Source organism: Doryrhamphus excisus, linkage group LG2 (assembly GCF_037039965.1).
Source record: "Doryrhamphus excisus strain RoL-2023G ecotype Guam linkage group LG2, RoL_Dexc_Guam_v1.1, whole genome shotgun sequence".
NCBI lineage: Eukaryota > Metazoa > Chordata > Actinopteri > Syngnathiformes > Syngnathidae > Doryrhamphus > Doryrhamphus excisus.
This window is the reverse complement of record NC_136358.1, coordinates 5,431,836-5,453,907: the sequence shown is the minus strand read 5'-3', so window position 1 is coordinate 5,453,907 and position 22,072 is coordinate 5,431,836. Positions and strand designations below refer to the sequence as shown.

At 42.4% G+C, this 22,072-nt stretch overlaps 2 protein-coding genes and 1 long non-coding RNA gene across 4 annotated transcripts; 1 reads left to right on the top strand and 2 right to left on the bottom strand.

Annotated features, from left to right (window-relative positions):
* Positions 1 to 7,823, bottom strand: LOC144901723 (uncharacterized). Of its 2 annotated transcripts, none has more exons than XR_013629791.1 (5): positions 7,176 to 7,823; positions 3,259 to 3,404; positions 558 to 822; positions 382 to 460; positions 1 to 295 (listed from the first exon to the last, which is right to left on the bottom strand). It is a non-coding gene; the product is annotated as an uncharacterized LOC144901723 (long non-coding RNA). The 2 variants fall into 2 exon arrangements; XR_013629792.1 differs by having other exon boundaries at positions 3,273 to 3,404.
* On the top strand, positions 200 to 8,529 carry htra3b (HtrA serine peptidase 3b). The gene is made up of 10 exons (XM_058068010.2): positions 200 to 839; positions 3,107 to 3,215; positions 3,278 to 3,410; positions 4,928 to 5,017; positions 6,822 to 7,016; positions 7,087 to 7,119; positions 7,199 to 7,313; positions 7,377 to 7,434; positions 7,506 to 7,601; positions 7,672 to 8,529. Exons 1-10 carry the CDS (start codon positions 425 to 427, stop codon positions 7,838 to 7,840), a joined length of 1,413 nt encoding a protein of 470 aa, XP_057923993.2. The 5' UTR covers positions 200 to 424; the 3' UTR covers positions 7,841 to 8,529.
* A 1,820-nt stretch (positions 8,530 to 10,349) lies between these two features.
* Positions 10,350 to 21,974, bottom strand: acox3 (acyl-CoA oxidase 3, pristanoyl). Its single transcript, XM_058067959.2, has 20 exons — positions 21,536 to 21,974; positions 20,284 to 20,450; positions 19,894 to 20,028; positions 19,724 to 19,821; positions 18,590 to 18,725; positions 18,408 to 18,482; positions 18,241 to 18,330; positions 17,017 to 17,160; positions 16,843 to 16,931; positions 16,143 to 16,239; positions 15,847 to 16,029; positions 15,655 to 15,777; positions 14,567 to 14,687; positions 14,373 to 14,495; positions 14,182 to 14,295; positions 13,750 to 13,865; positions 12,474 to 12,648; positions 12,325 to 12,392; positions 11,650 to 11,736; positions 10,350 to 10,723 (listed from the first exon to the last, which is right to left on the bottom strand). Exons 2-20 carry the CDS (start codon positions 20,290 to 20,292, stop codon positions 10,604 to 10,606), a joined length of 2,103 nt encoding a protein of 700 aa, XP_057923942.2. The 5' UTR covers positions 20,293 to 20,450; positions 21,536 to 21,974; the 3' UTR covers positions 10,350 to 10,603.
* Positions 21,975 to 22,072: the final 98 nt, after the last annotated feature.

The window sequence follows — 22,072 nt, the reverse complement described above, 5'->3', positions numbered from 1 at the left end:
AATATAAAACAAATGCCTTACCTAGGAAGAATCTTTCCTTCATCGTTTATAGACGCATCCTCCTTCTAATGAGTGTTGCAGGAGTATGATGTACACGTGAAACACAGCCAAACTGTAAAATGGAATGTTATACACATACAAGTCGCTCCGCCTTTTCCACAGACCTCCTCCTCCTCCTCCTCTCTGCAGTAGAGCTCCTGAGCCATCAGAGAGAATGTTCCCAGCGTCTTCACAGGCAAAGGCAACAGCAAGTCGACCAAGATCATTCCTGTGCCGTGGATAGTGGAAACAGATGCTGCAGAGGAGAGAAGGGGATGCATTTAGCAGTAAAAACTGTGCAACAGTGATGATCATCACCGGCGGGACAGCAGAAAAACTCACTTAGTGTTTCTTTAATTTGAGCCTTAGGTCTTCTGTGAAGAAAATGCAGATTGTCCTGTGCGTAGCCTTGCTGCTTTACCTGAAAGGGTCCGAGGGCGCAGAGTCAAGGTCAAAGTGTCCCACGAGGTGCGACGTGAGTACCTGCCCAAGCCCCAGCTGCCCCAGCGGCTACGTACCCGACCGCTGCAACTGCTGCCTGGTGTGTGCCTTGGGGGAGGGCGAGCCGTGCGGTCGCAAAGATGACCTGCTTTGCGGGGACGGGCTGGAGTGCAAACACCCGGCCGGCAAGCTCCTGCTCAAGGGCTTCTGCCAATGCAAAGTGAGTCAGGAAGTGTGCGGCAGCGACGGCAAGACGTACGGGAACGTGTGCCAGCTGAAGGCCACCAGCAGGAGGGCGCTGCAGCAGGGTCTCCCTGGAATCAGCCAGGTCCAAAGAGGACCCTGTCAAACCAGCACAGGTATGATTTATGCCACATTTATGACCAGCGTTTCACATTGCACTCTTTCTATTGTTTGAATTAGAATTCATGTAATTTCTGGCTTATTTTGAAGGTATTTTTCCTCTAGCAGCTGTTTCCACATTCCTCCATTCTTGTGGTGTTAATGTGGCAGAAATGTAGGCGTTGACTCATAACCACCTAACAAAACAAAACATTGGTGTGAGCCGCATACATTAGGTTTCACAGTGCCAATAAACAACCTCTTAAAGTGAATTTGGACCACTTTACAAAATGGAAAAACAATGAAAATCTTGTAGTGTAAAATATGATTGTAGGTCAGCATGTGTGAGTATGATGTCATCTCATTAAAAAGTAGCCCTAAGCAAATGCAGATGTTTAATACAGAACATCTGGAAACAGCGGTGAGCATGTTGGCCTCACAGTAAGGATATCGAGGGTTCGAATCTCTGTGTGGGGTTTGCATGTTCTCTATGTGTGGGTTTTTGCTGGGTAATCCGGCTAACTGGAAACTCCAAATTGTCCATAGGTATGAATGTGAGTGTGAATGGTTGTTTGTCTATATGTGCCCTGTGATTGGCTGGCGACCAGTCCAGGGTGTACCCCGACTCTTTAGGCTCCAGCACACCCGTGACACTAATGATGGCAAAGATGGAAATCACAAAAATGTCTGGAAGGAAGGAAGCAGTCATGGAGTCTCATAAATAAAAAAAAAATACAGCTTATCACTATTTATTTGTGGAATGGCATTTTCTCCCCTGCATATTGGATTTCTTCCATTTGTATATATTTTGTTTTTTGATGGCAGCTTAAATAGAAAGTGCTTTAATGGCGCTATCTGCAGGGCAATCTGGCAGAGGCGGTTGTCTCAAAAGTCAGTTCACTCAACATTTCCACATTTGGGATGGCTCTGAACACTCTGTTTCAGAGAGTTTTTTTCTACAAGTTGTATGCCAAAATACAACTATAAAATAGGTGCAGATTCTGGAAGATCTAGAAAGCTTTCTCTAAAAGGAGTCCACAACTCAAAACAAAGGGTCAAAAATGAGCATAATAGGTCCCCTTTAATAAATGTAGAGCAGGGGTGGGCAAACGCTTTGACGCGCAGGATGCATAGAGTTAAACTTCTGGAAAGCAGGAAGTGAACAAATGTAACAGTTACTGATTGTAAAAGTACCCGATGGAGGGGTAGGATTTAATAAGCTTTGCTTCTTCCTACTCCTTTTGGACATGTGGAAGTGTGAACTGATTATGTGATGCATTCAATTGTAATCTGATGCATGTTCAAATGAAATAAAACCATTATTTGTATTTGTTGCAGCATCACTTTGTATCAGAGCACATTACTATGGTACAGTGCCTGCTTAGTTAGCGTACAATATGGGGCATGTAACAAACTGTTGTATACTGTATGTGGTTGCACATGCGGAACCGTGGATCACACTCCAAGACAAAATATTGCAATACTTACGTAGTTCACCCTTAGCTAGGGCACATACGTACATTACATGTAAGGCAATGAAGGGGTCAAAACACTGAAATAAAAAAAACAATCCACTAATGCAACTTCAGAGTTTCAGTCTTAGTTCATGAAACCGGAGTGAAGCTGAATACAAAGACGATCCAACTAAATACTCACATATCCACATCCCCATCCTCAAAAACTGTTGTGGATTCAGACTGAAACTGTGTTAAGCAAAAGTGTGTTAAAAGCTATGAAGTGGCAGGGAACTACTGTATAATCATATTCAATGTTCATCGTAGTTGTGTTTAGCTACTTTAATGTTTACTATTAGGTAATGCAGCATGATGCCACACATCAGACTTTAGCTTGTTTGTGCGACAATATGATACTATCATTGAGAATGAGACCTGGTCTTGATGGACCCTGAAAGGAATTATGGAGGTAATTGGTCATTATGTGCACCACAGGCCTTCAGGTCCCTTATATATTTTTAGTTTACCACGCCCACAGACGTAATGCTCCAGTGACACTGTATATGTGTATATGTGTATATGTGTGTGTGTGTGTGTGTGTGTGTGCGGAAGAGAGCCACACAGGCCAGACAAAATAGAGGGTTTGTGATTAAAGGCAAATGAAAGGAGAGTCAACCACAACTTAAGGGTGGAAGGACTTCCTGTTTCCTCAGTCACTATCTCTTGTGAATCTGTGTGTGGAGTTTAAGACCCTAAGTGGGTATTGCGCTGATGTCTGTAGCAGCTGAGCACAAATATGTTACCTCTCTAAAACCTTCTCCATTTTGTAGCCAGTATAGGTCCGACACACGCCGCCAGTCCTCGATACAAGTTTAACTTCATCGCTGATGTGGTTGAGAAGATTGCGCCGGCTGTGGTCCACATAGAACTCTTCCTCAGGTATATTCAGTGTGTGTGAGAGTGTGTTGTTGCATGTGTTTACATTTGTGCTCCCACCCGAGGCATCCTCTCTTTGGTCGGACCGTCCCTCTGTCCAGTGGATCGGGCTTTGTGATGTCAGAACAGGGCCTGATCGTCACCAATGCTCATGTGGTCTCCAGCACCACGCCGGTGTCGGGTCAACAGCACCTCAAGGTACACAAAAAATCACATTAGAGTGTTAGAACATTCAATACAAATATACATGTGAATGTGCATAAAACTGCTTCAAAGATCCTGTACAATAACTGCAATAAAGCTGTGATTTAATACACATGTATACAGATGTGAAATCCCCTCTCGTGAGACTAATAATATCTTATAATATCTTATCAGGACATTAAATCAACTGGACAGTTCAGGCTTTGCCTCTAATCTGAGACTCAGGCTCAAGTTCAAAGACTAGGTGGGGACACACGCCAGTCAGACTACTCCAATCTATTTATCCTCTAAAGAAGGAGGCAGGTCCGGACATGGTGGTGGCTGGCAAGGATGGTCATGTTTTCTTCTGTGCCCAGCGATGTCACATCTTCTCTTTCATCAAGAGTGAGGTTAGAAGGGGGAGCCTTGTCATTAGAGAGAGGTGCTGAAGGACATCGCTGAGCAAAGATGAAACTGTAATTCCCTTCCATGGTAGGGCAAGCTATTTATAAAAGACCAAAAAGAGAGACATTGGGTACAAGAAAAAAAACAGAGCAAATGTAAACATTACAGAAGTTAGAAACCAATTAGCTGTGCACTTAATTAATTACACCCACAAGAGACGATCCCTGGCATTAATGGTCTTAGGAAAAAAATCAGACACTTAAAACTGGACAAAAATGAAACTTATGGTTTCATTCAACGTCTCCCTATCTCCCTATTCACCTGTATGCCAAACCAGGATGCAGTGGAAACTGTGAGACAACATTTCCGAGACAGATCCGCACTCAACCCAAGTTTTGCAGTACGACCCCCAGGACCAAATGTGCGGCTAAAATGAATCTTTTATTGCGAATGGCAGCAGCAGCAGGATACAAAACCCACCAAACGAAAACCAAACCAACGTCAACTCACAATGAAGCCACAACAGAAAGAGCACGCACCTGAACTAAATAGGTTATAATGAAATTAGAAGCAGGTGCGTGAAAAGAGCAGGAGCAAGGAAAAACGGAAGGGAACAACAAAGGAAGTGGTTACCAAAATAAGGGCATGGAAAACGGAACAGAGGCAAAGAAGCAAACTAAGAGAGCTGACAAAATATGTCATTTGCTGGAACTTTGCCTCAATTCCACATATTTTTTTTAATTCATAGGATTTTTTTTTAAAACAGAGAAAATCACAGTTGTGCTATGGGGGTCACCAGGATCTGTACCAAGTCATTGTTTCAGACATGTGGATGACACTTGGGTCAAAATTAGAAGCCAAGAAGTGCTGGCCTTCACTGAGTACATTAACTGAGTGGACTCTTCAGGTCAAGACAGTCTACAGCTGTACCTCAAAGAGGACAAAAATGTACATATAAATAGATAAATAGAGAATAAATAGATTGGAGCTTTGCACCAAGCTGGTGCATGTCCCGCTTAGTCTTTGAGCATGAAGTGATGAAGCTAGCTAAACATCTCCTAAGACAACCTGAACAGTCCAGTGATGGATAGAACATTCAATACAAAGTTCGTTTCCTATCCCTGAAGGTCCAGATGCACAACGGTGACGTGTACGAAGCCAGCATCAGAGACATCGACAAAAAGTCAGACATTGCCACCATCAAGATCAACCCTCAGGTGAGTCTAAGTCTGGATCGATGAAGACATGCACAGCGCAGGCAGGCAAGTAGGAGACCTAAAGAGTCACTGGGGAGGGTCCAAAGACAGGGGTCAGAGAAAGACCACCCACCCGTCACCGTGTGGGGGAACCCTGCAGAGACATTCCCAGCATGTCTCGGGAATTTCCATTTCTGCTCAAACAGGCCACGTTAAATTTACCAAGACATTTGAACTCAACTTAGTGGGGGTGACGTCACATGACCCACAGAATCAACGGGAATCTTTAAATTAGTCTCGTTGCTTTGGCATCAATGGAGGATGACTGGGACATATGAAAGACATGTGTGGATGCTTCCAGCATGAATCACCACATTAAGCCTCCACCTTAAAGATATACAGTATTGTTTTCAACCTTTGACTGATTCCTCATCTGTCTATCACATCTGTCTGATGTCTACATGTCCACTAGGGTGCATCAAATTTGAATGGAAAAGTTTTAATTCATAATATCAATTTGGGCGGCACGGTGGATTAGTGGTTAGCACGCAGACCTCACAGCTAGGCGACCAGTGTTCAATTCCACCCTCGGCCATCTCTGTGTGGAGTTTGCATGTTCTCCCCGTGCATGCGTGGGTTTTCTCCGGGTACTCCGGTTTCCTCCCACATTCCAAAAACATGCTAGGTTAATTGGCGACTCCAAATTGTCCATAGGTATGAATGTGAGTGTGAATGGTTGTTTGTCTATATGTGCCCTGTGATTGGCTGGCCACCAGTCCAGGGTGTACCCCGCCTCTCGCCTGAAGACAGCTGGGATAGGCTCCAGCACCCCCGCGACCCTTGTGAGGAAAAAGCGGTAGAAAATGAATGAATGAATGAATGAATATCAATTTGAGCGGCACGGCGGTCTAGTGGTTAGCGCACAGACCTCACAGCTAGGCGACCAGTGTCAATTCCACCCTCGGCCATCTCTGTGTGGAGTTTGCATGTTCTCCCCGTGCATGCGTGGGTTTTCTCCGGGTACTCCGGTTTCCTCCCACATTCCAAAAACATGCTAGGTTAATTAGCGACTCCAAATTGTCCATAGGTATGAATGTGAGTGTGAATGGTTGTTTGACTATATGACAGCTGTCTATGGGCCACTCGCCCATCGTAGGGAGACATGGCATGGCACTGAGGATCAAGGAAACGCCACCTTTGGGGCCGTCCACACTGGGAGGAGCCGCAGGCCGTGCCATCAGGGGACCAGCACCCGGGCCCCCCTGACCCGGACAAATGGGCGGACCCCCACATCAAAGAGAGGAACCCCCAACCGGCCGGGTCGAAGGGACCCAAGGATGGCACCCCCTCAGCAGACACGACACAGCCCCCAGTGTGGAGGACCCCCCCCCTGAGGAAATACTGGAATTAAAAGCTAAAAACTAAAAGCATAAAATAAGACTAAAAAGATAAAAACATAAGAAAAGTTTAAAAATATTAGTTAAAAGCCTGATTAAAAAGGTGCGTCTTTAATCTTTTTTTTTTTTTTTAAATATCAACAGTCTCCGCAGTCCTGAGGCTCTCCGGCAGGCTGTTCCACAGGTGGGGGCCATAGTGGCTAAATGCTGCCTCACCGTGGGTTTTTGTTCTGGGTTTTGGTATTGTTAAAAGGCCAGTGCCGGAGGACCGCAGGGTCCGCGGGGGTTGATATGGTAAAAGCAGATCAGATAAATAAGAAGGTGCAAGACTTTTAAAAACCATTAAGAGAGTCTTAACCCGCCAAGCCCTTTTATTTTAAGGACACATAAATCTGAATAAATTGTGTCTATTTGCCATCTTTTGCCAGACAAAACTGCCTGTTCTGCTGCTGGGTCATAGCGCAGACTTGAGACCCGGCGAGTTTGTGGTGGCTATCGGCAGCCCCTTCGCCCTCCAGAACACCGTCACCACTGGCATCGTCAGCACCGCCCAGAGGGACGGCAAGGAGCTGGGCCTCAGGGACTCTGACATGGACTACATCCAGACAGATGCTATTATCAACGTGAGGCTAGTGATCGGTTGGGATAGATGCTCCACGGAGAATCCTAATAACATCATGTTTTCCTTCACAGTATGGGAATTCAGGAGGGCCTCTTGTCAATTTGGTGAGGTTTTCTTTTCTTTGTTGCAAATACTCGGCCAATGAAGACATAATACTGACCTGCGCTGTCTTCTTAACTTGAGGATGGTGAGGTGATCGGCATCAATACCCTGAAAGTCGCCGCGGGGATCTCCTTCGCCATCCCTTCAGACCGGATCACGCTCTTCCTGAACGACTCCCTGGACAAGCACAGCAAAGGTGGGTATGTCAGTGAAATTATTATCCATGTGTTGTGAATGCAACTAACATCGTCTCCATTAGATATCCGGTCAATAAAGAAGCGTTTTATTGGAATCAGGATGCTGACCATCACACCAGCGTAAGTCCCACCTGATTCGTGTTTAACCCAAAGAGCAAATTTCCACTTCGACGTTGTTACATTTTCTACAGGCTGATCGAAGAACTAAAACAGCAGAACCCAGACTTCCCGGATGTGACTGCTGGGATCTACGTCCACAAGGTTGTCCCCCACTCACCGGCGCAGAAGTAAGTTCCCATTGCTCCTCACGGTTTTTCCAAAATAAAAGCTCCACTGACAGCAATCTGGTCTTTACAGAGGCGGCATCAGAGACGGCGACATCATCGTCAAGCTGAACGGTCGACCGCTAAGAACCACAGCCGACCTGCAGGGGGCACTGCAGGAAGAGACGGCACTCCTGTTGGAGGTCAGAAGGGATAATGACGACCTGCTCTTCAACATTGAACCAGATGTCATCATGCAATAGATGCTTCACGGGACTTGACGAAACCAAACGCAGGAGACAAAAGTTGAAGTTTGCCAACTCAGGACCTCCAAATCCCCTCAAAACTGCAAAATACTTGACTGTATCACTTTGACAGTATGTGCATGAAAAATCATTTTGAGTTGCACATTAAATTGGTTGTGAAAGATGAAATTCACTGATCATTTGGGAGCAGGTTAACATTAAAGAAACAAAAAGGGACAATTGTATCCAGGGTCAACGTGGCAACCACAGCATCTTCCTCTTCCTGGGGTTTTGTTGCTTTAATGTAGGGGTCTCAAACACGCGGCCCGCGCAAGTTTGATATGGATGCTGTATGGTATCATGTACCCAGAAAAAATTATTACGTTTGATTAATGTTCATGTTAAAGGTTAAATAACTCTTAATAGTTATCCTCCCTATCCGTGTGGAAGTGGTAAGTTTTTGGCTAATCAAGTTTAAAGGAAATAACTTGAAGGCTACCGTTTAGGTCGCTAGCTCTCTAGTTTGCGAGTTAGCATCTGTCTCGAGGCCCTGCAGTTGCGCAATATGTTGTAAATAAAAAGAGTATAAATGTGACTATAGTCGTGTTTTGTCATGTCTACAGGGCTCTAATAATGCTTTGTTCATTTTAATCTGAAAAAATAATTTGTCTACCCACCAACTATATGTGGTTTCTTAAGTTTATTATTTGCCATTTTATTATTATTATTATATTTATTTATTACTGATTGATTTTCTTTATTCTTGATTTGTTTATTTATTTTTCATATTATTTTGTGTAGAAAAATAAAAAGTAAGATATTTGAGAACAGTGGAATGTTTTATCAGAGCTTTTCTTGTAGAAAATTGGAACCAAAGCGAAGTTTTTAAAAAAATTTTGTTTTTAATAAATGCGTTTTTTTTTGGGTTTTGCCCAGTCTCACCCAGACCCAAGCTCCAGTGGCCCCCCAAGTAAATTGAGTTTGAGACCCCTGCTTTAATGTTCTAGTGGACACATTTGAATGTAGGTCACAGCCAAGGCAGAATATTGACTATATAACGGTCATAAACATTCCAAAGTTGCCATGTTAGAATGTAAAGAACGAGGTGAGAGGATTGGGGGAAAAGGTTCCTGAACAGATGGCAGTTGCTTACCTCAGAAGGTTGGAGGTAAGGTGCTCAGACCCTTCCAGGAACCTCCTGATGGGAAAGCCATCACATGGAATTCTTCACTTTCTAAACATAAAGCCTCCTTTCCCTCCTGTGAGGGCTTTAGTTCTTCAGGGTGTACCAAGGTCTTCTGGGTGGAGATCCGGAAACCCGAGATGATATCCCATTTGGCTGCACCGGGGACGCTTTCAGGAGCAGTGGGAAGAAAAAAAAAAAAAAAGGGTCATGATTATCATCTTACATGATTTCACAAACTATTTCTGTTGTATCCTTTCATTAGAGGCTTTGGGTGTGCAAACACACAGAAGCTGACTCTGTGAAAAACAGACATGCTTACTGAGCGCTTCAAACAGTCACTATTTGAGCTGCCTATAAATGGACTGTAAATGTGTGCTTGCCTACAAAACCATGATAACAGCCTTCCATAGTGTTGCTTTTGGCTTGTTTGCATGTCTGTTCTATGCAACTTTGCAGAGTGAATTAAAAGGAGCAGTACTGAGCAAAATGGTCCCCTCCTATTTGTATGAAATACTCAATACAAATGGACGTTTGTGTAAATGCAATTGATCATTGATCAATATCTAACACTAGAACACACCCTTTGTGTCCTGGCTGCTCCACCAATGATGTGAGCGCTGTAAAGGCACTAAATAAGACAAATTACTGTCACAATAATTATCATTATTTGCTCCATTGGGTAGTATTAGTGTGAGTTAAGTTCAAGGGTCATAGTCAAGTGATGGGGCTCGTTGAGCAAGAACTGTTGCAACATTTTTGGGAAGCTGATGTGACTCATTGTCTTGGACTGTTATGTAGGACATTGTGTGTTCAGCTGGGATTAAGAGTGTCTTGCATTACTGTAATAACTTCTTGGTTGACTATTTGGCCCTTCCAAAGCCTCCTTCATCACATCTTTATCTCCGGTAAAAAGGCCAAACTAAGATTTGTTTATATTAACCAGTAATAGATGACTGAGGAGGACCACTTTATAGCGAAGAAGTTATCATTCAGGGAGATTTATTTCAATGTTTATTTCACTCAGCATAAACTTTTGGTAGGGCTATACGATTTTTGGTTTTGAAAAAAAGGCAGCGCTGAGGGAACGTTCGCATATACAAAGCGCTTCCTTTGCAGACTTGGTGAACTCGCTGTGACCCCAAGGGACGGCAAAAGTGGGTCAGAAAGGTTCTGGACTCATGAGGGCTGTAAAGAAGGCAACTGGATTTCCCCCCCAAATGTAAACATGTGACTGGTACACATCCACTCAAGTGCTTCGACTTTTTACCTTATAATTGATTATCTCTAAACACTAACTTGCGTCTTAGAGCATTTGGAACAATGACTGACCAAAGAACAGAATGTTGTGCAAAATGTTTTATTAGTTAACTATTAATCTGGACATGGTATCATTAAACTAGAAGCTTGTTCATATTCATTTGGTCAAATATACAATATATATGAATGAAATATCAAAGCATAATTCATGTTTTAAGCTTCCATAAACTCAGCAATCAATGTTATTTGCTTTTATGTGAGAAGGCTACAAATCATTTTTAAAAAAAGAGCTGTGTGCAATTTAAGGCACTCAAAAGATGTCTGTCCTCGCCTGGCAGCTACAGTTTGGCTCGCAGGGAACCAACCACAGGCTTGTCGGTACAGAACGCTTTCCACCAGGACGGGCGCTCGAGCACCTGGTGCCCTTGCATCACAGTGGACCACAGGTTCTTGTAGAGCTGGGTCAGAACAACGTACACAATGTTAGAACATCTAGCATGGACTTGTCATCTATTGTCTAGAAAAGTGACTTGTATAACAATTATGCTGGCTCAGCTATTTAAAAGAAATATACAAATACTTTGCAGTGTTTTTGCCTTACTATTATATTATTAGTCTGTACATGATCACATGATTGCAGTCAGCAAAAGCTCACAAAAGTAAATATTTTTGAGCAGATGCAGACAATTTCCTTTGTATAAGCTCAGGAACAGGTTATTTTTATACAGCGGAACCTTGGTTAGCGTGTTTTTCTATTAACATTGACAATATAAGGCAGAGATTTGCCTCGGTTTGCATACATTTTCTGTTTAGCACACAGCATAGTTCACGTCTTGTTGTGTTAATAATAAACAGAGTGAGTCCAACTGTGTTTGTAATGCATTTTTAGCATGTTAGCAGCCTATTAGCTCGCTAATACATGGAAACCGAAACCATAAGTCAGCTCCATCACCGTCTATTATATCATAAGTGGCTGACTTATAGTTCTTTGCAAAGTAACACAATTATGCTATGAGTTTATGCTATGCAAGTTAAAGAAAGTGAATTCAATTCAATAAATAATTCACAGAAAAACATATAGCGCTGCCACTTAATCAACAATCAAGTCTTCAATCAATGTAAATGTGATGTGAAATGTTCATTTATCCCTTTCATTTAAGTGTTTTCTGCGTGTAAAACTAAAAAAAAACATGTTTTCAGTTACAATCAGACCTTCTGGAATGGATTAATTACGCTAACCAAGTTTCTTGTGTACATATAAAACATGGCTTGGCAATGCTGATGAATAAGACAGAACTTCAATGACAAATGATGTCTTTTGGTGTCTGCATTGCTAAAGTGTACAGATACAGTAAGTGTCTGTGTGTGTACAGTGTGCACTTGCCTGTCCATCAGCGTTACCAATGGGGGCGTGAAGGATGAAGTCAGGGGGGGCCATCACATCCACCAGTGACACCGCATCATCTTTCAGCTACAAAGGAAGTGACATATTTTTAAGCAGAAATTCAAGTTAAAAAAAAGATGCTAACTTAAGAACAATGTGTATGATGTAGCGTTGTCAGTTGATTAAAATATTTAATTGTGATTAATCCCATTTTGTCCATGGTTAACTCAGAATAGGTAATAGGGTAAATCTCTTTTTGGCAAACTACAACGGTAACTACATAAAACTTTATGTAAAGGGATATCGAAAATATGGAAATATGGGTCATTATTTAAAAAAATAATATACAGTCAGCAGGCATATTTTTGTAATAATTATGATGATTTCTTGTAGATTTTATTTCATATTGATGAATTCATTACATCAATACTTACTACTGAAGTATTTAAATTACAATTCCGTTCTACTTAAACGTTAATAAATTCCATAAAAATAAAAAGGTATTGCTTTTGGACAAAATTTGTATGTTTTCCTTTAATCAAGTACTAGTTCAGGCACTGGTTAAGAACTAGCACCATTTCAAAAGCACCAGTTTAATAAGTAAACAAACCCAAGCTGAGTCCCTAATGTTCATTCGTGATGTTGTTCCTCATTAGAAAAGTGTGTGAGCCTGACCTGTGCGCACAGAGTCAGAATGGCCGTCTGGATCAACTCCGCTGGCTTCCTTCCATGTAGGAAATTGCCTGCACATAAGCAACACCGTCACTGACATGACATGGACTGTATAATATTGATATATTATTTATAGATGGAAAAATACCCACCCTGGTAGAGTGTCACCATGTGGCTGCTGAGGCTCCACAGTCCATAAAGAGCACACAGCTTAGTAAGGACTCCCACAAGGCCACTTGGTGTCTCCTCATCAATAATCAGCTCATGGAAGCGTTGAAGGCAGCAGTGTTCAATGAAGGCCAGGGACAGGGAGCGGCAGTAGTATACCTGCACACGCACACACACACACTCTGTACTCGATACCATGCTGATAGTGTAAATTTATACACCCTTACAAAGATATGGCAGAGATTGAATGTAAATACAAAAGGTTCCAAATTAATTGATTGGAGGGAAATGTGCATTTAAATTTGAAACTTTTCATCAAAATTATTTTCTGTGCTGTCACCAATGACAAAATATAATGAAATATTTCACCAACAAACCCATGGTGGTGCATTATTATACACATCTGCATTAGAAGGCAAAGTACCCAAGTTTGATCCCACAGTTTGGCAAGTTAATTTGTTCTAAAAATATTCATTCATTCATTCATTTTCTACCGCTTTTCCTCACGAGGGTCGCGGGGGTGCTGGAGCCTATCCCAGCTGTCTTCGGGCGAGAGGCGGGGTACACCCTGGACTGGTCGCCAGCCAATCACAGGGCACATATAGGCAAACAACCATTCACACTCACATTCATACCTATGGACAATTTGGAGTCGCCAATTAACCTAGCATGTTTTTGGAATGTGGGAGGAAACCGGAGTACCCGGAGAAAACCCACGCATGCATGGGGAGAACATGCAAACTCCACACAGAGATGGCCGAGGGTGGAATTGAACCTTGGTGTGTTCTAAAAATATATTATTGAACAATTTCTTTTCTATGCATCCATATTACTAATAATAATCTCACTACTGTTAATTCAGGTTTAAGTCAAATAGTATAAGACAATCTTTTAAGGGAGCGTTAAGTCAGAGATGTAGTGATCATAGCTACCCAGGGGGCCCGATGTCATTTTTGTTTTCTCGACAGGGCCCAAAATTCCTGGTGTCACCCCCGAACCCTGATGACTAACGAACCTCTGTGCTTGCCAACAAGGGTTTCTCAAACACCAAGTCACTTATAACCTTTATTTAATATTTTAAAAATTAATTACAGTATGTCTCTGTGACAAGACACCTCATATAAAACTACCGACTTTTGATATCTTTGGAAATATAGGCAGGCAATCAAATACTTATTTTCCTCATTGTATATACTGGAAATGATCACAAAGATCATCTGATTGCTTGCATGTGTGTGGATGTGCAAGGACACATCCTACCTGGCTGTCGTTGCGGGCCTCAAACTCCTCCTTGCCCAAAGACCTCTGCTGTTGGAGCCTCTTGTCACTCTCCCCCAGCAGGAAACATACCAGCCACTTGTAGGCAGTCAACGGCACTAATGTCACAAGGAACAATTGACTCCATAAAAATCAATTCATCACATTTAAAAACAGCCATACAAAATCAAACCTAAGCAACAAAAACATGACCAATAAAATTACACAAGGACAAACAGGAAGTAGAATGCCAAAGAACAAAGGAGGCTTCTTTTTATTGACGATGCATTTGGTTGCTGACCTGAGCAAATGAGACAGAATATATGGATTGGCAAGCACATGAAATTAAAAAAAAAAGAAATTATTTAAGAACAGGAAGCCAGCGGAGCCATGAAAACCCTTTCTGTGCATTCATAGATGGAAAATTGGACTGACCTGCAGGGTCCATGCAGTCATCAAGTGTCTGTGCTGTGAACTTGCTGTTGAGGATTTTGTGGAAATCATCCAGGAAGTCCACAGTGTGAAGAGGAGACTCAATGCGAACTCCATCTGAAACCATCAGTTTCAAAGTTAAGATAGGTCTCGACTCGTAGCATTCACGTTGGCCCAAGCAAAGAGGAACTGACTGAGTTGCTTTGCATGGAGCCAAGCAAGCAGGTAGTTGCTGGTTTGCTGCAGCAGGACGTTGTTATCTCCCTCATAGGTGCAGTTGGGGTCGTTGTCGTCACGGAGACTCCCAAGGCGGTTCACTGTATGGGACATAAAAGGAAGCGACACGTGTATTTGCGCTTTGGCTATGCCTCTGTGTCGAACCACTCACTGGCCAGGTAACCGTGACCGCCGCAGGCCTCACGGCACTCCTGGATGCCCCTCTGAGCTATCCATGAGCCCAGGGGCTTGCTGGAGCAGCCCAGGGCATGGATCTCCCGGCCCATCTCTGCCTGTCAGTTTTTACAAAATACAGTACTTACACAAGTCGTCTTTGTGAAAATGTTCACAAAGGTCAGGGCTGAATATTTTAATAAAATCAGCAGGAGAAAATAATACCTTCCTTTTATATACTGTAATTTCTGGTGTACAAGCCGCTACTTTTTTCTGCAATGCAGCTAATTTATGGCTAAGTTGTAAGTTCTTCAAAACAACTACTAATACTTTAAATACTGTGCCGCTTGCGTGTCAGTGGGGAAACGGTAGCTCTTTCTGTGGCAGGTGCCAATCACAAGCTATTGCTACAACAAGCTTGTAAACCGATTTTAAATCTGATTCAGGTGTCGTCTTACAAAGAATGGTAAACTCATCACACAGCAACTTAACACTCAATGGTACAACACCAACTATTTTAACATTTTCCTATCATGCACCTCATCCAAGCAATGCATTTCATTTGTGACTGCCTGGGTGCTGCAATGTCGTCAGCCTCCCTCTGGCTTCCTCTGGTGAACAGAGGCAACATTGCAGTGCCTTGCCACCCATCCTAATTGCTTTGCTCAGACAAAATGCAGAATGGAAAAAAAAACCATTGAAATAGTTGTTTTCATGTTAAACTCATATTGGTACTTGTATATTTTCTATCTACCTTTTGAGTGTTAAGTTGCTGTGTGATGAGTTTAGTGTTTGTAAGATGACACAGTGAATCTGACTGTTATGTCTGAGCTCCTGTGATTTCCAGCAGGTTGACAAGCTTCATAGCTCATGATTGGCTCCTCAAAGAGCTTTATGACGTGGACGTGTTTGGCTCACAGTCCGGTATAAATCTGTCTATCCTCTCTAAATTCAATGGGAGTGGCTTAAACAGTGGTGCGTCTTATACACTAGAAATTACGGTCTCTCCATTTCATGCCACATCACTTTGAAAGGGTCATTTCTGGGAAAAAAATGATATAAATAAATAATTTGGTTTGAACATACCTGTCTGTCACTGTTGTCTTTCATCAGCTGTCCCATCTGAAACTCTACAAAGTTCATGAAGATGGATTTGGTGAAATGTTCAAGAGCATACGCTGCCGCCAGGTAGGGAATGAGACGCCATTGCTGCACACCAGAAACATCTATCTCTTAACTTGAAGAAAAGAAGATGAGGGAAGAAGGATCTCTGCCAACCTGTAACTGGTATTCCAGCACCGGAATCTCCTCCGTATCTTTGGGTCCAAACTGCCTCCTGGTGGCTGAGAACCGTATGGCCACGGTCACAGCCAGTTTGAGGTTGATGAGAGCCATCCTAGTGATGGCTATCCTGCCACCCGACAGGGCACCCAAAGATGCCCCAAAACGCTTGTTGGCGTCCTAAAAATACACAAGGACAACATTATTCAAATAATAAAGCCTTTTAAGAATACAACACAAAAAATAGTATATATTTGGTAGTTACTTAACGGTAAAATTATTAAGTAGTTTACCTTGTAAGGGGTCACATAACTGCCAGTGGGGGTCACATCTCCTGTCTTATTCAGGATATTCTCCCGTGGGATCCTCACGTTGTGGAACAAAGCAAACCTGTGCCGTTTACATATACATGTAAATAATGATTTAACAAACACCAAACAACTGACTTTGGGTTATAAGCAGAGTACACCTATGAACATCTTCTTAGCTGTTTAACACATTTGAAGATAAGAAATACTAATACAAAAGTAGCCTTAAACCCCTGTCTCCACGAGAACTATGAAACAAACTGAGAAACCCGGGTCTTCCAATGTCCTGTGTGGCCAGCATGCTAACCATTCGGCCATCGTGTGGCTGCAAAAGATGAGCGGATCAAAATTCCTCCACAGTGCTGTAAGATACTCATTGCAACGTCCATGAAAATGGTGGTAGGGGATAATATTATTTAAAATGTATCATGGTGTTACCGATTGAATTTTGGGCGTTCATGGTTGGGACCCCTGAAATCAATTTTTCACCAACCCTGATGCGCTTGCAAACTTTTTATGCATGTTCAGATGTCCAAAAATGCCATTAAACACATACAAAATACACATTTCACTGCCACCGCTCAGTGCTTGGGCCCTAATAATTCATAGAATATTACACAAATGTCCATTTTTAGAACAAGCTATAACAGTCAGTAAAATCAATGGTAGGTGTGCCATTACCGACCCGTTATCCAGTCCATTCTGGCCTATTTTCTTGCCCATATCGCCAACCAGCACCCCAGGGAGAGCCAGCAGGGTTTTTGGATCTCTCACCTGAAGCAGCAGTATTGTGATTGAAACACTGACTTGTATTTGTACAAAATGAATCATTGCGATATTAACCTAGATTGAGACCTACCGGGACGATGAAAGTGTGCAGGCCGTGGCACACGCCGTCTGGTGTGTACAGCTGAGCTAAGACCAGTGCGTGTGTGGCGGTCTTACCCAGGTTTCCCACCCAAAACTTTGCAGCTTCAAAATCTGGAGAATTGATGACAAACTCCTGCAGAAACCCCACAAGTGTTATTATTTGTCAATGGAATATTATTCATCAATGGAATGGGGCTGTGTGTGTGTGTATGCCGGTGATGTTCATGGCTGGTGAGGCACTGACTGGAGGGGTTTTTTTGGTTAAAGAGGTTATCCCCTCCGTGTGAGTGTGGTGTGAATGGTTGTTTGTTTATATATGCCCTGTGATTGGCTGCCGACCAGTCCAGGGTGTACCCCGCCTCTCGCCGGAACAGAAGACAGCTGGGATAGGCTCCAGCACGACCACAACCCTCGTGGGGATAACCAGTAGAAATTGAATGAATGAATGAATCCCTTCTTGGCTCCATATTACATTATTACATAATATTACATTTTTTTTACCGCACAAAAAAATATAAGACCACCACCATGAGCTAGCATGTCACTATAAGTGGTTTCAGGGAACAGATACAAAAAAAATATTTTATGGAGTGAAAATGAATGAGGGCGACACGGCAGTCGAGTGGTTAGCGCGCAGACCTCACAGCTAGGAGACCAGGGTTCAATTCCGCCCTCGGCCATCTCTGTGTGGAGTTTGCATGTTCTCCCTGTGCATGCGTGGGTTTTCTCCGGGTACTCCGGTTTCCTCCCACATTCCAAAAACATGCTAGGTTAATTGGCAACTCCAAATTGTCCATAGGTATGAATGTGAGTGTGAATGGTTGTTTGTCTATATGTGCCCTGTGATTGGCTGGCGACCAGTCCAGGGTGTACACTGCCTCTTGCCCGAAGACAGCTGGAATAGGCTCCAGCACCCCCGCGACCCTCGTGAGGAAAAAGCGGTGGAAAATGAATGAATGAATGAATGAATGAATGAATGAGATTTGTCATTTGACCCCAAAAAAGGAGTGGCGTTCACGGCTCATCGTGGACTCACACGCACACGCATTGTAAAGAGAGACTCGCATCACCTTTTTCTGCGTTTCAGTGTTACGTGGGGTGTGGCTTACATGCCTTCAGGTACTGTACGTTACATAAGCAGATGCTAGGCTCAGCTTGTGCACATAAACCGCTTCCTGCACTGTATTTGATCAAGCTACTGGTGTGTGCTGACCTGGCTGGAAACGTCATAGGTGGCGGTGGTCCTCACGGCTCGTGTGTTGCTGCCATGGCTCAACTCGGTCAGTGCAAAGCATCCAAATGTCTTCACAAAAAACACACACGCATGGAAACGTCATCACTTCATGTTGTTTCTTAAAACCATGTGAAAATGCTCTTTACAGTCATATCTTCAGTGCTGTCCACGAATTTGCTGTGTCTCGCTGAGCCTGTGTTGGCAACCGTAGCGCCAAACATCTGGAAAAGAAGAGAATGACAAATTACCTTTCAAGCTTATAAAAGTATGACACCGGAATGCCCAGAAGATATGTACTGTTGCAGCGTTTACTCCCACAAGTACTCACGCCTTTGTTGAGGAAGAACTTGGCCCCTAAGGACCAGTCAAACATTCCCAAGCAGTCATTAACGATCGTTGTCTTCCACGGGTTGGCCATAACCTCTTCTTTGGTCAGGAAGTCGTAGCGGAAGAGTTGCTTCACCCTGTCAGTATTCATCCCAAATTTACTGTCTATTAAAGGTGTAATAGAACATGTATTCATAATCTGTTTTTTTTAATTAATTAAGGGTAGTCTAATAATTTTTTCCATGACTTTATTCATTCATTCATTTTCTACCGCTTTTTCCTCACGAGGGTCGTGGGGGTGCTGGAGCCTATCCCAGCTGTCTTCGAGCGAGAGGCGGGGTACACCCTGGACTGGTCGCCAGCCAATCACAGGGCACATATAGACAAACAACCATTCACACTCACATTCATACCTATGAACAATTTGGAGTCATCAATTAACCTAGCATGTTTTTGGAATGTGGGAGGAAACCGGAGTACCCGGAGAAAACCCACGCATGCATGGGGAGAACATGCACGGTTGAGGGTGGAATCGAACCCTGGTCCTCCTTGCTGTGAGGTCTGTGCGCTAACCACTCGATCACCGTGCCGCCCCATGACTTTATATTTAGCCAAAATGTCTAAACAACAATGCCACAACGTAAACAACACAAAAATGGTTGTTTTACATGAAAATAATTTTTAAAAATATGTAACATCATGAACTAGTTACATTTTCATATTTGCAACTGAACAATGAGTGTTTCAATGTGTAACCTCCTTCACGAAACACAAGGAGATGTTTCATTTTTCGCTTCCTGGTTGCCGCAAAGAGTGTATTTCAATGGCAGACCTGTTATAAAATGGAGTTCTGCCACCTTTGGTTGTTTTTTCAGCATTAACCTGCACTAAATGTGCTCTCTTCTATTGTGCAGTTTCATCATTACCTCTTTGTGTCTCTCGCGCAATAAAACATAAACGCAGCAAGCAAAAGAAAAATACATATTAATCCGTCTTTGGTCGTGAATGGGTTAATATGGCAATAGTAATCACATCCGCAACTATCCCTTCTTTGACCACAAGGATTTTGTAGCAATAAACTGAGCTATGTACTGGAATGGCATATAGTTACACCACTTGATTAATCTGAGCTCACCTGAGGAAGGTGAGTTCTCGCATTCTCTCAACAGGGATGTCTTCACCTGGTATTCTGGAGAATAGAGGGTCATTCTCCAAAGTCGTGAAGATATGTCGCTACACAAGACAAAAGCTTTTCAAACAAGAGATTTTTTTTTTTAAGGAAACAGATTTGGAGAGTGCTACTACCTTGAGTGCAACAATCTCTTCTCCTTCCAGGAAGAGAAGCATGTCCTTCCAGGCAAAAGAAGCTTTTTTTCTGTAGAGGTCCAGCGGTCCACTGGGAAGGTCAGGCACTTCATACTTCATTGTCGTGTCTTCATACTGAATCCAAGTAAATGTGCAAGTTCAAACTGTTTGTCACATAAATAGCCGATGGGGAAAGAATAATTAGTTGTTCTACTTAGTGTATAACTTGCTTTTATAACTGTTTTTTCTGCTAAATAAAGAGACACCTATATGACTTGTTTTTGTGAGGGACATCTGTAGATAAGACTCTCCTGTTCTAAGAATGTGTTGTTGTATGGGAATGTTTTCCTGTTTCGAAAACATGTTCTCGGGACGGGATGGACGACTCACCGCAGGCATGACTGCTGGCGTGGACTGGCTCTCCTCGCTTGCACTCAGTTCTTGTGAAGGAATAAAAAGGGGAAGAAGTCCGGCACAAGGGTAGAGTCTGCTGTGGGTTGCAATCGAACGCCCAGCCTGGTTGAAGCTACTCTGCCGGGACTGACGGCTCTCCAGTCCTGTGTCATGGAAAGAGATTATCACTTGTGCCTAAAGTGTATTGCTTCGCCACTGCACTATGTGGGGAATAAATTGACACAATATTCTAGCAAACCAGTGCATGTGTGTGTTCTCGAGTCATCTCTCAGTGTGCCTATCTCCTGCAAACCTGAAAATATTTCATAATACAATAGCCTAACCCTCCTGCAAAGTGAGTTTAACTGTTTTAGGCTTAAAGGTGGACATTCAACTGCAAAGCAAAGTTCACTTTCCATGCAAAGTACAATTATGTTTTTCCACCAGGAAATACCTTCATGAGAAACAATTAGATGAATACAAATGTCCACATATTATTTCCATTTTGTTTTCACATCCTGTCTTGTTTGCTATTGATTGCAAGTGACAAAAATCTCCTGGTTTTCATTGTATTAATTGGGCCAATGAATTGACTGGCATTAGGGCAGTCTGACTGTCATGCTTATTTGTTCTGCAACAAAAAACGCTTGGAAAAATTATTTCTGCTACAAAATATACAGTGGATGAGGGAGAAAAACAGGGTACAGAAGGAAACTACATATAGATACATATTGTGTTAGTTGATGTAATATATTTATTATTTCCATCACTACAGCTATTGTCAAAACTCAATTTGCTTACACGACTAATATTTAATACTTTTTATTTACCAGTATGAGTCCAGTCAGAATCGAAAAGATCTATTACTTCCCAACAGTACAATTTTTGTAACAATACACAATTTCAATCCATTTTTGCACCATTGAAATTCATCAAAAGATATTATTTTAGGTAAAACAAAACATTTGAATAACCTCTGAGAAGCCTGTCTGAATAATGTCTTAGTATTTTGTAACATAACAATTCTCTATCCATACAGAAGAGACACGTATTGAAATTAAATGAATTATAGGACATTTTTGACTAAACGTCTTGTATCTTATTAGTATATCATTATCATACGACTTCTAGGAACAAAATTTGGTCACCCTACACATTCGCGCTATAAAACTTTTTGTAATAAAAAAGCAAACATTCATATAAATGGTTTAAATAGCTTATATTTGGTGTCGGTATAGTTGAGTCTTACCTGTTGTCGACTTTGTAGAACATTGACGGCTTCTGTGTTCTGTGCAAGCTAGCAGGTCAATACGAGACAACCTGCAGTCCAAAGATGACTCACTCTCTTGTTCTTCGCTCACTGCAAGCACGCTTTATACCCAACACGCCCCCCTAGTGGACAGGCATGCGAAGCACCAGTGACTTGATATGGACCTGCTGTACTATACTAATTTAAGTTTACCTTGTAAACTGTGTGTACAGTATTGCTCATTAACTTGATTAAACGTAATTGCCATTATTTATTTTTACCTTTGCACAAACTTTGTATTGTCAGGATCATTGTTAACTGATTGTCTTTTCTTTTTACAGTAAATCGTGACACTGACAGAAATTATTAAAAATTATTAGAAATTATTATATTAAAAGATACGGGCAACATTCCAATGGAGGTTTGAGTTGAGTCGCATTGACCTCCCCTTGGAGCAGGGGTGGGCAAATATTGACTCATATTGAGTTAACAAAATTGTCCTGGGGGCAAGAACATATATTTAACATACACACTATT